At 43.9% G+C, this 16,024-nt stretch overlaps 1 protein-coding gene across 3 annotated transcripts in view; it reads left to right on the top strand.

Moving 5' to 3' along the window:
- RASGEF1C (RasGEF domain family member 1C) overlaps positions 1-16,024 on the top strand; it is a 74,986-nt gene that overhangs the window by 49,603 nt on the left and 9,359 nt on the right. For all 3 annotated transcript variants that reach the window (XR_015703850.1, XM_087753724.1, XM_087753723.1), the window contains exons 4-10: positions 1,744-1,881; positions 7,849-8,061; positions 10,205-10,279; positions 13,909-14,004; positions 15,108-15,210; positions 15,313-15,392; positions 15,853-15,948. Coding sequence is in view for 2 of the 3 variants with exons in the window: in XM_087753724.1 (XP_087609850.1) it covers positions 1,744-1,881; positions 7,849-8,061; positions 10,205-10,279; positions 13,909-14,004; positions 15,108-15,210; positions 15,313-15,392; positions 15,853-15,948 (801 nt within the window). In the remaining variant the exon portion in view is untranslated. The remainder of the gene's footprint in view (positions 1-1,743; positions 1,882-7,848; positions 8,062-10,204; positions 10,280-13,908; positions 14,005-15,107; positions 15,211-15,312; positions 15,393-15,852; positions 15,949-16,024) is intronic.

Raw genomic sequence — 16,024 nt, 5'->3', positions numbered from 1 at the left:
TTTCTGAAAACTCCCAAATTCTGAAATGATTCTCAAGATCAGCCTTTCCAGCTTTGAAACAGTATTTTTGGCATCAAATACTGAATCACCAACATCTGAACGTGTGTGCTTGTTTTTGCCCAGGCAACCGGTTGTATGAGTAACAGGAGCTCTGCCCTCACTATGGAGAGCAATCAGCCAGACTACGTAGAAATCTGATACTTGGGTTGCCCATACACTCTGTGTTAATAGAAATATCTGTATGAGGTACAGCATCCAAAACAATTTTTCTGAGGTGTGATGGGTTCTGTTCTCCAATGCTATGGCAGATGCAAATTCAGGAGGATTAAAATGTGAGCATTGCAAAGTTTTGCTGCTCATTAAACTTTGCAAGAAATGAGAAACATTATCTTATTACGAAGATCTCCCCATCTGCCTGAGGTTAGTCTGCATTTTGGACTAGCCTGTAGTAATGCAGAGTTGGCGGGACACAGCTGATTTTGTGTTCCTGAGAGCAGGGCTGACTTTGAAATTTTGCACACAAGTGACCTCCCATCCCCGGGGTTGTGTCCTGTGACTTGCACAGTCCTCTCCTTCAATTCGTAATAGCAGTTTACACAGCTGGAGCAAACGTCTCCCCAGACCTTTGTAGTTTCCAAGAAAGCTTTCCCTTTAGCAGCCACCTGCTGGTCTTTGAGCGTGAGCTTAATGCTAGCTGACAGCAGCTATTTTTAGAGATGTGGTTCATTGAAATCTGTTGTTGGTGGAAAGCTGAAATACGCATTTTAACCACCTTGGTTGAAAAGCAGAGAGCTGTGGAGCTCAAGAGTATAATCTTTACTGATTACAGGGTACACTTTAGCTACAGTACGTAGGATGCAGGAGAAGGCTGTTTGTTTTGGTCTGTGTTTTCTGTAAATAAAAATGCAGTTTGTTGTTTAACGCAATTTCCTTTTCTCGTGTTCTTTGATGATGGAGGATGGAAGCTTTGGAAGCAGTCACACTGGCTGTCTTTTGAGATAATACTAATGCACCAGTTGTGTTGTTCCCCACCTTTCCCTCCTTGCCCCACATCTTCCTGACTATTGCCACTGCTGCATCCTTAGATAAATCAACACCAAAAGTAAAGTTGGCATCAGCTGTGTGTTATGTGAGTGTGTGTCCTTGTCCTATCATGACCTTGAGATCACCTGGGAAGAGAGCAACATTATCAGTAGCCCAGGTAAAGTTACAGAAGTGCTGGTGTTTTGTCCATCTTTTCTTCCTCGTGTTACATCTGCCAGTGGTCACTAAGCAGTTTTTTCATAGGGCCAGAAAGCAAAAGACTTACTTCTTTGTTGGTCAAGAAATACATTGCAATCCATTTTTCAGGAAAGGGTGAAAACGTAGGAGGGTGGTAAGTACAAAAGGGAAGAACATGTGGTTCAAATGACCAAAAAGGCCAGATGTTTTTAAAAAAGGTATAAAGGTTGCACCAACAAAATGTCCATCCAGCCATAAACTGGCCAATTGCATGTGCAGAATATTTAAATCTGCATGTAAAACAGACAGTTGTTCATGCATCTAAGTACTGGTATATTTTGCATGCCAAAATATATCATTTGTGCACCACACTATTTGTTTGCATGTGTGCAGATTTTGCAGGTGCAACCATCAGTTCCTTTGAGAATCTGGCCTCACTTTCAGTGAGATATGTATTTGCTGGGAGACTTTACTGAGTAAACACGTTTCAATCTCTGTCCATCATTCTGGTTTCCATTTCAGGCACGGATCAGAAAATTTGGACCCAAAATCTTGCAGTTGCTGACAGAGTGGACGGAGACATTCCCGTATGACTTTCAGGAAGAGCGGATGATTGGCCATCTGAAAGACATGATTCACAGGATAGCCCCGTGTGATGAGGTGAGGCTGTCTGACCTGGGATGTTGTGTGGGGGTGTTATGTTCATTTTCCCACTTGGTTCCTCCTTTTCTTCCTTTTGCCACATTCTGTTCCATGCCTCTTCCTGGGAACTCTTACAGTTTTGTTCTCCTCTAACAGTTAAAACCTGTAGTAGCTTCCCTGACAGCCACATCTCTCAGTTTAGGTACCCCTGTGTCAGTGGCACGGGGACACATTGGAGTGATCAGTGGAATTTATCTACTGCACATGGAATTGTAAGAGAATAAAATTCCCGTTTTACAGATGGAAGATCTCAGGCATAGCATAGACTGAATGTGGTGGTCACAATTCAAATAGCAACAGAGCTGTGATCTCCCAAGTTATAGTCTAGCGGAGGAGTGAATGTCCTGGTTTCAGCTGGGATAGAGTTAATTTTTCTTCCCAGTAGCTGGTATAGTGCTGTGTTTTGGATTTAGCATGAGAATAATGTTGATAACACACTGATGTTTTAGTTGTTGCTAAGTAGTGCTTACACCAGTCAAGGAGTTTTTAGCTTCCCGTGCTCTGCTCGGTGCACAAGAGGCTGGAGGGGGCACAGCCAGGACAGCTGGCCCAGACTGGCCAAAGGGCTATGCCATACTGTATGACGTTGGGGGGGAGTTGGAGGGGGGACAGCAATCCCTGCTCGGGGACTGGCTGGGCATTGGTCGGCGGGTGGTGAGCAATTGTATTGTCTATCACTTGCTTTGTATATTATTATTGTATTATTATATTATTATTATTACTATTACTACTATTCTATTTCATTTTACTTCAATTATTAAACTGTTCTTATCTCAATCCATGAGTTTTCTGACTTTCACCCTTCCAATTCTCTCCCCCATCCCATCAGGGTGGGGGGAGTGAGCAAGCTGCTATGTGGTGCTTAGTTGTTGGCTGGGGTTAAACCACAACAGTGAAGGATCGTGACCAGAGACCAACCATCCTGGCCAAGCAGTGGCTCAGGGAGTGCCCTAGGATGTTTGGTTAGTGAAAGAGGAGTGGAGCAAGAAGCAAGTTGTCAAGTGATTGCATTGGAGAGCTAAAAAAGATCATCAGTTGCCAGAAGGTACCTGATGAAGGCTTCCTTTCTCTAAGAAAATGAGTGGTTGTGAAAGAGTAACCACCAAAGGGTGTTTATGGTCCTTTTTTGTCTCACCTTCTCCATTTGCTTATGTCCTTGATCACCTGTGCCAAAATCTATTTTTCCATTTCTTACTTTACATGTCTTCAGTCTGGTAGTTTTTTTTAAAACAACCTTTGCATTTTGTCATCTTTTTCATCAGTGAATCTAACAAAGGTTTGGCTTACACCTTCCCGACCTGTGTAGAAGAGTTCACAGGCCCTGTGCTTGATCTGGTTGATATTGTAAAGCAGGGACCCAGACAGGAGGTGAGCGGGCACAGAGCAGCAGACTCTGATCCCAGTTTGGCTGACGCCACTGGAATCTCCATCAAAGTTCACAGGATCTATGGGCCAAGAGAGAGCTCCTGTTGAATCCAGCCTGTTTGGCTGATATGGTGAGACAGCAAGGGACAGTCCTTACGTTTAAAGAAAATACAAATGTTGATGGACATGTAGATTCTCTGGGAGCATGAAAGTGGCAGAAGACAGCAGTGTGTGGCCTGCTGGGCAAAACTCAGTCTAGATGGCCGTATGGTCTTGGTGTTCAAATGCATGAGCCGTGTGTGTGGCAGAGTAGGACACAGTGAACAGAGTCTCTGGGAGACCTGCTTGCAAATTCAGGTGGGTGAATCCCATAAATTAATTCAGAAACATTAAAAATACCACCAAATCCATGAAAATAATAAGGATAAGAGCAAATCGTACATAGAAGAGTCTCTAATTACTTCTCGGTTAACCATGGGACGTGGAAGAATTCAGTTCCGTTGGCTACATCAAGGCCTGGCTTCAGGCCACAGATGGGTGCAATTCAGTAGAACAAAAAGTGCATACCCATGAGTCCAAGAAAGAGAGGGGTGTAGAGAAGAGAGAAGGAATTAGCAGGGTTGCAGCACAACGGAAATGAAATTGGACCCTCCTGCCCACATGAAACACAAGAGAAATGGAAGCAGCTGCTCTTGGGCTGGGCTGGCATCACGGCTGGCACTTTTGAGTGGCTGTAGGCTGGCATGGCTTGGCTGGCTGGGCTGGCCAGCCCATGGGAGAGAAGGGGTGGGAAGGGGAAGCTGTGTGACACCTCGATGAAGGTGAGGGGAGCACAAAGGACTTTCAGAAAGAGCCAAGGTGGCCTCAATTCCATTGACCAATGCAGTAAAACTGCTCCCTCAAGGGGAAGAGGCAATGAACTTGCCCCATCAACCACCAAGAAAGGTGCCTTGCAACCCTTCAGCATCTGAAGTGAGAGAAACCCATACACATCCACCAAAATCATGTCCACTGGAAAGAAGGAATGAGCCAAAAGAACAGAGAACAGGGGCTTTATGGGTGCTCTTTAAAAGCACTGGCTGCCCTGGTGAAGAGCTATAAATGCTAAAAATCAAGTTTTTGCATACAAAACAATGGTTTATTTGCCTAACCTGAGCAAGTGCTGTACACCTTCACTCTGGAGCGGGCATAGCTGTGTACCAATGCTTATGAGTGCCCTTTGGGGCAAATCGTTGTTTTTCAAATATTACTGGGCACTATAACTGCAAATGATTATGCCTGAGCAAAATCAATAATTAATTTAAGAAACAGTTTATATCCTGCAAATGCAAATTTCCTTTTTTGAGGGACAGCACGAAAGAGTGGTGGTGCCCATTAGTTGTTTGGAAGAAAGTTGTTCCCATTGTGGATCATAGAAATTAAAGATAGAAAGATTTGTGAGGTCATCTCGTCCATGTAGGTTAATGCAGGATTTTCCCCTGCAGTGATGCTCCTGTCCTTTGTAGAGTCCACTTTCTAAAGGCTCTGTGATGTGCTTATAAAAGTGTCCATGCTGAGAAGCGTTTCTTAGTAAGTGCTGTGATTTGCATTTAGAGTTAGAAATTTTAATTAAAATTTCAGCTCCTAAGCCACCTGCTGAGGCCTGCTGTCTTCAGAGGAACTCTCCCAGTTAAGAACGAAACATTTTACTTAAATATTAAGCAGTAGTATGCTCCTTTTGACTGCTAATGTGGCAGTGAAGTGAAATCGGTTGATAGAGTCCAGCATGCAGCCCCTGTACAATGGGGGGTCACTTTGTGGCAAGGTAATTACCAGCATGTTGAAGGCAATGAACAATGTTGTTTTCACTTGCTGAACATAGTTTAAAGAAGGCAGGAAATGCTTTTAAAAGGGCAAAAGCAGGATTTTTTTTTTTTTTTAATTTCTCCCCTAACACACACAGAAAAGCTTTCGGGGCAAGGGCCTACCCAACTGTTTTTCAGTGAGTCTCTTCAAGAGCTCTAATTTCTGAATAATCTTTTTTGTGTCCATTAAGTGTCTCTCTCATTTCATTCTTTAGTAGGTGGTTGGCTTACCTGAGTCTTTGTTTATTGATGTCCATATCTGTATTATTATGCCGTATTCCCTACAAAACTAGGTGAAACTAGATCTCTTGATAAGGATTTATGGAAAGACTGGCTAATATGCATGTCTTTCAAGCAATTTTATGCTGCTTTTTGGCTTTTCATCCAAACAGTGAAGAATTTGATACTGCACAGACATGGCTGGTCCAAGATCTCTCATCCAAACTCCTTTTTGAAAGAGAACTGGGGTTTCAGCTAAAAGTTTTATCTTCTGTAGAAGACTTGGATCTCAGTGCCGTGCCTGCCCTCTTGCCCTGAAATTGATTCCCTTGTTTACAAAATTTGTTCACAAAATACCAACTGTGTCGCTATTTGAGTTTCCACTAAAAAATAACATTCTGTTCCTAGAGCTTGATAAGCTATGCTGGGATTTGCAAACACACCTGGATGTAAACCAGAGAAATATTTAGATGGTGTTCAGTAGTTTGGGTCCAGGACAGTCTTTGTAAATCAAAAGTGTGACCATCTGTTTGCATGAGGATTTACATGAAGAAGGCCAGTAGTCTCTCTTCCTTGGAGCTAGTATACATCAGGAACAGATAAAAACTGAATGTTTTTTATTTTCTAAAAATTATTTTAATTAATTATTTTTACATCTTCCTCACTCAATTGTCACTCTTCCTGTGTGATGTGCTTCCAAATAGAACATGTTGTCATTCTCCAAGTCCCTCCTGCCTTCTCGATACTTGCTTCATTTTGGACTTGTCAGCTCTAGTTTGCAAAAAAGCCTAACTACATGGGCTTATCTGACCCATGTTCCAGCCCAGCTCAAGAGAGCATCTTCCTTGAGTGAAATGAGAGGTTCCTCAGCAATGTGAAACCTTCGGCTAGAAAAGCTGTATGAAGCTTAAAGTGTTGCAGCAGAAGTTGAAGCACTTGGGATGTTCTGAAGGTTTCCAGCCTCAGACTGTAATGGAAACAGCGTAGACATGAGCATGTTACTCTTCACTGTGAAGCAGTAGGAGATGCTACTTCCAGTGTGCAGATGGGATCCTGTGTAGGTGAGAAGAGCACTGACTCTGGCTTCTGGTACCTTGAGCACCTAAACCACGAGTGCTGTCAATGCCTAACACTGAAGACTATCCACAGTCTACAAAAGTCTGAAGAAGACAAAGGCTGTGTCTAAACCATGGCATTCAGAAGTACTTCCCAAGACTTCACTTGGGTTGCATCCAGCTTGGGATGCAACACAGGTGTGTGTTGGTCTTCGTGGGAAGGCACACTCCAGCCAAGTCCCTGTTGTGATGATGAGGGTGCCAGGGTGCACATCTGCTGCGCAGTACAGATGTAACAGAAGAGGGCTCCGTGCTAGCTCTGGTTTCACACTGACAGATTACAAACTGATGTTACTGGCAACTTGATGTTACTAAATTCTGTTTGGATGGAGAATGAGTAGTTATTCCACTTGTGAGCAGCCAGAGGATCTCTTCACTGTGTGTCTTTGTGCTGGAAGAGGAGCTGGTAGTAGGCCAGCCTGCAAACTGTTTTCCAAAGTGACCACGCTCTTTGAAACTGAGCAAGTACTCATTGCACCCTGGCCTGATGCTCCTTTCTCTGGCTGGGAAAGCCCATGAGGCTGTGTTCCTCAGCAGGGTACACCCTGTGCTCCACGTGAGGCTTCTGCCCAAGGACATTTCCAATTAATCCTTGTCTTCAGAACCCATCCACCAGTTCTCTCAGTTATCTCAGTTTTATGATGTCTGCATCTGGCAGTCACGAGGAGTTGAAGGCATTTCTTTCTGCCAATCCTCCATGGCCAGCAGCTCCACTCATTGTCTGTAAAGAGCTGCTTCAGCTCTGAGAACAACCTGAGCAACTTAGTAATGATCATCCTGCTGAGCACATGGCTGTGCTTGGAATACGATATGAGCTTCCTTCAGTAGCAATTAACATTTTGGATATTAAATACTCAAAGCTACACAATGCTCAGACCACTCCAACTGGGTAGCAAGTAGCAGCATGTTTCTTGGTGGAGCTGCTCTCAGCTCAAAAGGATGGAGAGAATAGCGTTAGAAACATTTCTTATTCCTAATAAGTAAGAGTTGACTAGGTACCACTAACAGGTAGAGTTCTCGGCCAACATGTAGCTGACACAAAGGTTAGGTACCGAGTGCTGCTGTGCACCAGAAAGCTGCAGTAACTCATGTTGTAGCATTACCTCTCCTCTGATCCTGATGTTGGCAGGAATATGTATCGGTGCCAGCCCAACCCACCAGTCCTGCCTGCCTCTTCTCTTGACTGCAGTCTGTTTCTGTGGTCCAGCGCACAGAACTGTAATTAAGCCAAATGGTTATTCTGAAATAAGGCTTGTTGAAAATAAAATGGTATCCTGTTGCTGGCTTAGGAGTATTTTGCAGAAGGGAAAATTCAGCATAAAAACACTCCTTTGTCAAGTTCTGTGGGTGGTTTATCTTTCTTTCTCTCCCTGTCTCTCCAGGCCTACTGGAAAAAGATGAATCAGCTTTTGCAAACCTTGAATCAGAAGCTTGCAACCCTCAGCCACGGGCAAGAAGGGATTGTTAAGATCAGTGCTGCTGTCTCTGATAAGCTGGTTGCCTTTAAAAGTAAACCTCCATCAATTCAGAGAGAAATCCTGAGTGTCTGCAGTGACCCTTACACTCTGGCTCAGCAGCTGACACATGTGGAGCTGGTAAGTGGGAAAGGTTCCCAACTTCTGCAGTCAGAGATATTATTTTAAGCCATCAGCCGCTAAGTATTCCAGACACAACTTAAAAACGTCTGCAGTGCTGCAGCACATCCCATGCTGTATCAGCACTGCAGCAGGAGGCAGGGTTTGACAGGTTAAGAGATGCTTGGGAAGCGAGGTATATATCAGAGTGCTCCTGTGCATCTTAGGGCGGGTCACTTTACTTTTTTAGCTTGCTTTTTTGTGAAATGTGAGTCGTAGTCCCAGGAAGGTCAAGGGGTTCTCGCTTCTCTAAGGTACTCTGAGCCCTGCAACCTGAAGGTGCTATTGAAATGGCTGATCATCAGCCCTTCCCTTAATTTGGAAGAAATTTTAACAGCTCAAGTCTGTTCCTTCAGATACACAAAGCATCTGAGTTGCCTGACGTGTTTTTCATTCTTCCCTTTGGGACTTTGTGCATGGACATAAAAGGGTGTGCGAATACCACTCCCACACAAAGTCCTGTTGTTCCCCTCCTTGGACTGCAGTCCACTCTCAAACAGGCTTTTGACGGTAATCGCTCCAATTGCAGTACCAAGATGTTGGACAGACTGTTGTGTTGCACACCCTTCTCCCAGGTTCAGGTCCTCCGTGTAGACCTCCTGAATGTTCACAGGAGAACATAAAGCATTGCTGCCATCTGCAGATCTCTTGATGCTCTAATGATTCCCTGCTGCCTGTCCTCCTGTAGACACTGTTCATCCTTGAGAGGAAGGCTGGAAAACTAAATCATGAAATGGACTGTGGATTGGAGTGAATATCATGGAATTAGCCTTGGGAATTCTGAAGGTAGTTGATATTCTATTTGTCAAGAAGTGGAATAGTTCAGAAACCCCAAATTTAGGATCATCATCTCACTTTGGTTAGTTTTCAGAACATGCAACTTTGGCTCTCTTTGCTTTATATAACTTAAGCCAGAGAGCAGAAGTCCTTTTGCCTGGAGTTTTTTTCTTGCTTTTCTTTTCCTCCACAGTACAACTGCCTTCTGAGGGGAGATTCCCTGTAACTGAGGCACCGCTGCACTTCTAAAACTGGTGCAGCTCGAGGTTTTCATTCCACTTTACTGTAATCAGTGCTCTCTACCTTCTCTTTCACTTACTGAATCTGGTACACCAATTACTCTGCACTGAAACTGTCTGATCCTTATTTGTTAGTAAGAATTATTTACTACTTATTTAATAACAGTTAGTTGTTAGTAAGAGTCCTGTAAGTGACAAGGTGAGAAGCCAAGAGAAATAGCATAGGAGTAGCCATAAAATTTTCACTTAAGCAAAATTGCCATTTATTTTGTTGTTGCTTGAGTGTCCTAAGTTTGGGCTGCAGGCATTCCAAAATATCTCCCCTGAAATACCTTTGTGGCCTACAACCTGCTGAATTTTTTTTTTCTAATAAACTTGTTTAAGGCAATTGAAAAGCCTAGTAAGAAGGCCACTGTGTGGTGGAACTGCCAGGTTTGTTCAGGAGCTGATGGAGATGGCCTGTCTTTTACTAAGAGAGATCTGGATGCTTTATTTACGCTTGGTTTTGGTAATGCCTGGGACACTCTACAGTGTAAGCAGTGCCTTTAGTGTAAGCACGTGCATCTTTAATGCCTTCCTTCCCCAGTGGCGCAGAGCCACCACCCCGGGCCGTCTCCTGAGCTTCAGTGGGTAGGGAGGCAGGGTCAGAGCAGTGTGTGTGCAGATGAGCAACAGATTGCTATGGTTACCAGATAACAGCACTACTGCCATTCTAACAGCTGGGAAACAAGGCTATTGAGTCATGCTGGACCACAGCAGGTCTGGGGCAGCGCCAAGCACAGAACTGAGGTCTGCTGGCTCCCAGGTGGAGCCCTGTGCAGCCAGCACCTTTGTCTCTGCACAGTGGAGAGGGCTCTTACTGTGGCTTGTCAGTAATGAGACACATTTATTCTCATTTTCTTCTTTCTGCTGAAATAACTCTAATTGTTCTTATGAATTTTAATGTCTGGTGCTAGTTGGCTGTCTACCAGTTCAGTAACACCATTCAGAGCTGACAGTTAATGGGGATGTCTTACCAAGAGAAACAGAAGAGATTCTGGGGTGCTTTCTTATTTCTTCCTCTCTCTCTCTTCCCCCCCCCCCCATAGGAAAGGCTAAGTCACATTGGACCTGAGGAGTTTGTGCAGGCATTTGTACATAAAGACCCTCTGGATGGCACCAAGGTATGATTTGTCTGCATGCAAAGCGTCTCCTGCGATCACTGTTTGTTCTAGATGAACTGATGGGATGAGATCCATGAGAGCAGGGCCTGGGGCACATGTTGACCAGGGCCAGGCCAACTGACGACCTGTGTTCTCGTGGCAAGGATGGGACCTGTTGGTAGAGTTCACACTGGCAGGTCATTGCTGTTCCTTCCTGGTGAGAGTATGTCCCAGCCTGAGACTGGCCAGCACCCTGATGTTCTGCTTCTGGCTTGTTCCTCCTAACCTGCTTTGACCAGGGCAGGTGGCTTGTGGCTGTACACAACCAGGGAATGTCTGTTCCCAGCGCTGAAGGCGTAAAGACTCTGGACGTGATGTAATGCCCATAGTGTGTGCCCAGACACCACAGCAATGAGTCAGTGCGTCATGAATCAACGTACTCCTCTCTTTACACAATAGCTTTTAACCCAAAGCACTGCAGGGAATGGAGTGCCTGATCAGGGCTTCATCCAAAGTCTGTGGAAGCCAGTTGAAGTCTTTCCACTGATTCCAGTGGGGTTTGAAGGAGCATTTCAGTGAGTGCCTCAATAAGGAAAGAGACTTCCTGGCTGGAGAGGGAGAGTCGGAGATTTCACATGCTGCTAGAAAAGAAAGAGGGTGGAAAATTCTTCCCCAGAACTGCATATGGGCTCCCACTGAGATCATGCATCAGTGGCAGGATTTCATCACTGGATGCTGAACATAACAGGAAGACCTCTGTTTATAGTGCTGCCCAAAGAGCACCAGAATAGCTTGTAATGGTGAAAAGATGGATGGATGGATGGATGGATGGATGGATGGATAAAAAATGCAACGTTGGGCTCCTTCCTTCTCTTATTGGAGTCATGGAGACTCTACAGCTGGTTTCAGGGAGAGGAGAGTGGGCAGAGATGGTGTTTCTGAGCATTGATCACATCCTTTAGGAAGGAACCCCAAGGCAGCAAAGATGTATCAGAAACATGAAATATCAAACTAGCCACAATGAGATTTCAGCAACCTGCTGCAAACATGCGGGACAGGACTGAAAATGAACAGTCGTCATTATCTGTATCAAAGTAAAATGAAAGAGATCAAATGAGGGCGCTAAATTTGAGTGAATTTTGGAAAAGCGGGAGGGAGGCAGCAGTGAGTGAAATCAAATTGCATAAAGCCATAGAGGGGAAGGGGTGCTAAGAGGAAGAAGGAAATGTTCAGTTATAAACTAATGTACGCACAATGGTTGTAGCTGTGTCTGGAATTCTAAATGCAAGGCCAGCACAGGATACCACCAAGATGTGAAGAGAAATTGAGGTTACCAAGTAAACATAAGGAAACATCAGCTAAGGTGGACAGGAAGGATTAGAATGAGAGGCGGCAAGCCTGAAAATAATGGTGGGATAGGAAATCCAAACAAATCATCTTGACAGACTATGACAAGCTATTTGGCGGTTATGCATGTTCTTCAAATGCAAATCTGAACACTGAGGTGCTGCCCGGTAGCAGTTCTGTGACTTCAATGCAGTGCATGATAACAGAGGCAATACCAGGTGTGAAGCAGGGATGCGCCACTGCGTTGCCTTTTTAAGTTCAAGGCAATGTATTCCCCCCAGAAGGATCTACTTAGTAAAGCAAAAACTGCCCTAACATTTTCACACAAGACATGGCACTAACAAATTATTGGGATTCAAGTCAGCAAGGCTGATGAAAGCAGACGTAGCCTGCAACTTTTCTCCACCCTTTCCCTGGGCTGACCAGAGGTCCCAGCAATGATTTAGAAGAGCCTCTGCACCAGGGTAGGGTATAGCCGAGGAATCATATGGGACCTGGCAGAGCATTGTACATAGCAGCACAGACCTTAGGTGGAGTGACTTATTGTTCCCCAACCCATGGAGACCACCCCTGTTAACCACGGGGAATTGGCTCTGGTCTGAATTCCCTCCAGCTGGAGATCATATTAAACATCTTTCTTGCATGAGGGCTTCAAAAGGCTTCACTTGTGAATGTTTATCAAGCACTTTGAGTTGCAGATGGAAGATGCTAGGGAGGTGCTAAATATTGTTGCCATTTATAAAGCTTAACCTTTAAAAAGCAGTCTGTTTCAACTTTAACTGTTGCACATTTTTCACAAGTTTTGTGGTATTAGCTGTGGTTCTTATGCCCTGGCGCAGGACAGCAGGGTTGAGATGGAAATACCGTATTCAGAACAAAGCCTAGGTTTCGTGTACTCTTTTGCAATAACAAGGAACAATACCACAGAGCGCAACAAAAGCAACTGCTATGGATATACTGGGGCTGCTTTGGGTATCCTTTGTTTTGTTTGGTATTTATGTGCTGCTTGCTGACATTTACCTTTGAGATGCTTTTAAAATACATTTTTATTGTATATGTAGTCTACTCATACGGCAGCTAGGAATTTCAGGCTTGTTAAGATTTGCTCCGTAGCATGGTACTGTGGTTTCTGTTTCTAAACATGCCTGTATACAGAATCACAGGTGAATGTTTTCTTACCTTAAATTACCTTGGGAATCTTGTTAAGCCCCATGTCTTAACGGGTTTTAGTCACTTGTTTAACTTGCATAATATGGGTAACCTCATTGACATTAATGGATCTATGTTTATGCGTTGTGATTTTCTTCTTAGTGGCGTGTATTTATGACAGCTCTGGGAAATGATCAGTTTAATAGAACAAAAAATCAGTATTCTCTGATACCCTCTAGTGGATGTTAATGAATGTTCAGATAAATCATGTGAACTCTAGAGAGTAGTGTGTCCTGGATGGACAGTCTAAGAGTGTAGGGCTGGGAAAAGGACTTGAATTCTTATAATCCCAGGCAACATCTTCAGGCTATGTGAACGGCCCTGTCGCTCTGCCGAAGTCAAATTATCTGTTGATGTCAACGGAATTGGAAGAGTTTGGCCAAGTATCTGCTTCCACAGCCTGTATCAGTTATGGGAATTTATATTAAGCTTCATATAAAAAAAGATTCTTGTAATGGCTCTTATCAATGATCTATCTCTGGCATGTAAGCAACCTGTTCAAGAGCAGCCATCAAGACAGAGCTGGTCACTAGAGAGCCTATTATCCTGAAAACTCAATAAGGGAAATATTTTTTTCCATAAAGTAGCAAGTAGAACTGTGTTTTCTTTTGCTTATCTCTTGTTCACATCACTAAATTACGGTCTCTCCTCTCCAGAAAAGGGCTGTGGGTGATTGTATTTACTAAAGTGAAGGAAGTCCCGGAATCACAGGCACAAACTGAGCGTGCTGCGGAAGACTGCTTGTCTTACTTTTTCTGCGTAGTGCTGTTGCTGTCTGAATCCTGCAATGCCCGGCTGTTAATATCCCAGTGAGCAAGTGTCAGTGCAGACTGTGTTGGTGAACACTTGCTCAGGCAAAATGGGGCTGTTCTCTGTACGCTAGTGTGACCGGGGCAGCGTGACACATGCAGCTAGACCCTGCGCATCTACCAGCCACCCGCCTGCCCACTGACTTTGAATGGGCCCTTGATGCAGTCTTCCATGTGCATGAGAGAGATGTGGCCAAGTAATTACCTTTGTGTAGTATTTACCTTGGCGATCAGGCAGCTAACTGAAACACAGTTATATGTCTTTCTGCGCTTTTTTCTCCCCAGACTTGTTTCAGTGAACAGAAGAAGACGAGTAACCTTGAGGCCTATGTGAAATGGTTCAATAGACTGTGCTATCTCGTAGCAACAGAAATTTGCATGGTAAGTGAAACGTATGTGGCATGTTTTACCATATGTCTGAAGTACCAGTGTGAGATTGTACATTAATAAGCAAACCTGGGGATTTATTTCTTATGACCTAGCAAAGCATCTGACGGTAAGTTTTAGTAATATTGCACTCGCAGAAACGACCTGATAAATGACAAACACATCACAAAACAGAGCTGGCGACACACGGGGGATGCACTGTTCTGTTGATGTAGTAGGAGCACGGTGTGGAATAATGAACCCTGCAGGGAAAAAGAGAGGAAAAAATGTCTTGAATTATCCTGTGAGATTTCTGCTGGAAAAGATTCTAGTGGAGCGGTATTTGTTATCTGTCACCTTAAAGCTCTGTTGTGCCTGTGAATTCCCATTGCATGGCTCTTTGTCCTGCTGCCCATTCCTGTAGCTGTGACTACAGTGGTTTTTTAACTTGGTAGTGGTTTTATTTTGTTTAACTTGGCCCCATCAAAATGAAATTAATGTTTCCTCCTTTGAAAAGGGTGTGGAAGGGAGGAATAGTAATGGTATAAACAGCCTAGATAGCCCATGACTCAAAAGCATTACCATTTGAAGATCATCTTTGGAAAAGGTGGGGTGATTCCAGTCCAATTAAAATGTGTATTTAAAATGCAAGCTACCATTTGGCCTGGCCATATTGCTGAAAGGGCCAGAAGAGGGGAAAGGGATTAATGCAGTGAAACAAAGTCTTTCTGGGACAAAGATGCTGCTGTTATGTGGGTGTGAAATCCTGCCCTTAGGAAAGTCAGTGCTGGTGTGCCCACTGACTTGCGGGAGGCCAGCAGGGAGCTGAGGCACTGCTTCAGGGCTCTTTGGGCTGCCTCCTCCAGCTCTAAGGCATGAACTGAGGCAAGCCTGGGAATTGCTGTGAATTTCTTCTGTGTCACTGGAATGAAAGCTCTGATTTTAGAGGCTGCCAGTCACCAGCATCCACTGGATTGCTGGAACAGAATTAGGGCCAGTGACTGACAGCAGATGACCCAAGCTGTGCATGGACCCCGGCTATGTATGTAACAAATACCTAAGATGCCCTCCAATTCTGCATATGCTTATTACAGATATTAATTTATTTTAATTTGCAGCCTGCAAAAAAGAAACAACGAGCACAAGTCATCGAATTCTTCATTGATGTTGCCCGAGAGTGCTTTAACATAGGGAATTTTAATTCACTGATGGCAATCATTTGTAAGTACAGCTTCTAATCAGGTCTCTCCGTCAGCTGTCACGGATGAAAAGGGGAAACCTGACTCTCATCCATGTCTTTCTTTTCTTCTTTCTCACTCATAGCTGGAATGAACATGAGTCCAGTTTCCAGGCTAAAGAAGACTTGGTCAAAAGTGAAAACAGCCAAATTTTTCATTCTTGAGGTAAAAAAAAAAAAAAAAAAAAAAAAAAGTGCTGATACACTGCTTGAATTATATTCTGGATTTTTTTTGGTTGTGAATTTTCACATTTTTATCCAGGTATGAGATATTTGTAGACATGTTTCACAGACTGAGTGTAAAGCTCCCAAGCTATATCTAGGATGTCGAGTGAACAAGGTCCAAGATTGTTTTTTGTATTGAGGATACCGGGATTTGGCATATATAAAATGTCCTTATTCTTCACATAAAAGCTCAATAAGCTGTTACTAGAAAAATCAAAGGTACAACCAACCATGACCTGTACATCTCTCATTCTGCCTGTGCTTCATGGGTTTTTATGTGTATGTGGATTTTTGAAGATGTAGGGTGGGCTCTGTTCAGGGGTTGCTACAACTGAGGGTAAAGTTGCCTTCAGAGGACCCAGGTCGCTTTCTAACCAACGTGTCTTCTTTTGTGTACCTAGCACCAGATGGACCCTACTGGTAACTTCTATAACTACAGAACAGCATTGCGGGGGGCTGCTCACAGATCACTCACTGCACACAGCAACAGGGAGAAGGTAGGTGTGACCACATCTCATTTATCTCCAAATGGATGCTGTGCGTTGTTGCTGAGAGACAGTGGCTCAAAGACTT

The sequence above is a fragment of the Nipponia nippon genome, unplaced genomic scaffold, assembly GCF_047370975.1.
Source record: "Nipponia nippon isolate SJK-2023a ecotype South Korea unplaced genomic scaffold, ASM4737097v1 scaffold_17, whole genome shotgun sequence".
In the NCBI taxonomy this organism is placed as follows: domain Eukaryota; kingdom Metazoa; phylum Chordata; class Aves; order Pelecaniformes; family Threskiornithidae; genus Nipponia; species Nipponia nippon.
The sequence above is the reverse complement of the archived record's forward strand: the minus strand, read 5'-3'. Positions and strand labels throughout refer to the sequence as shown.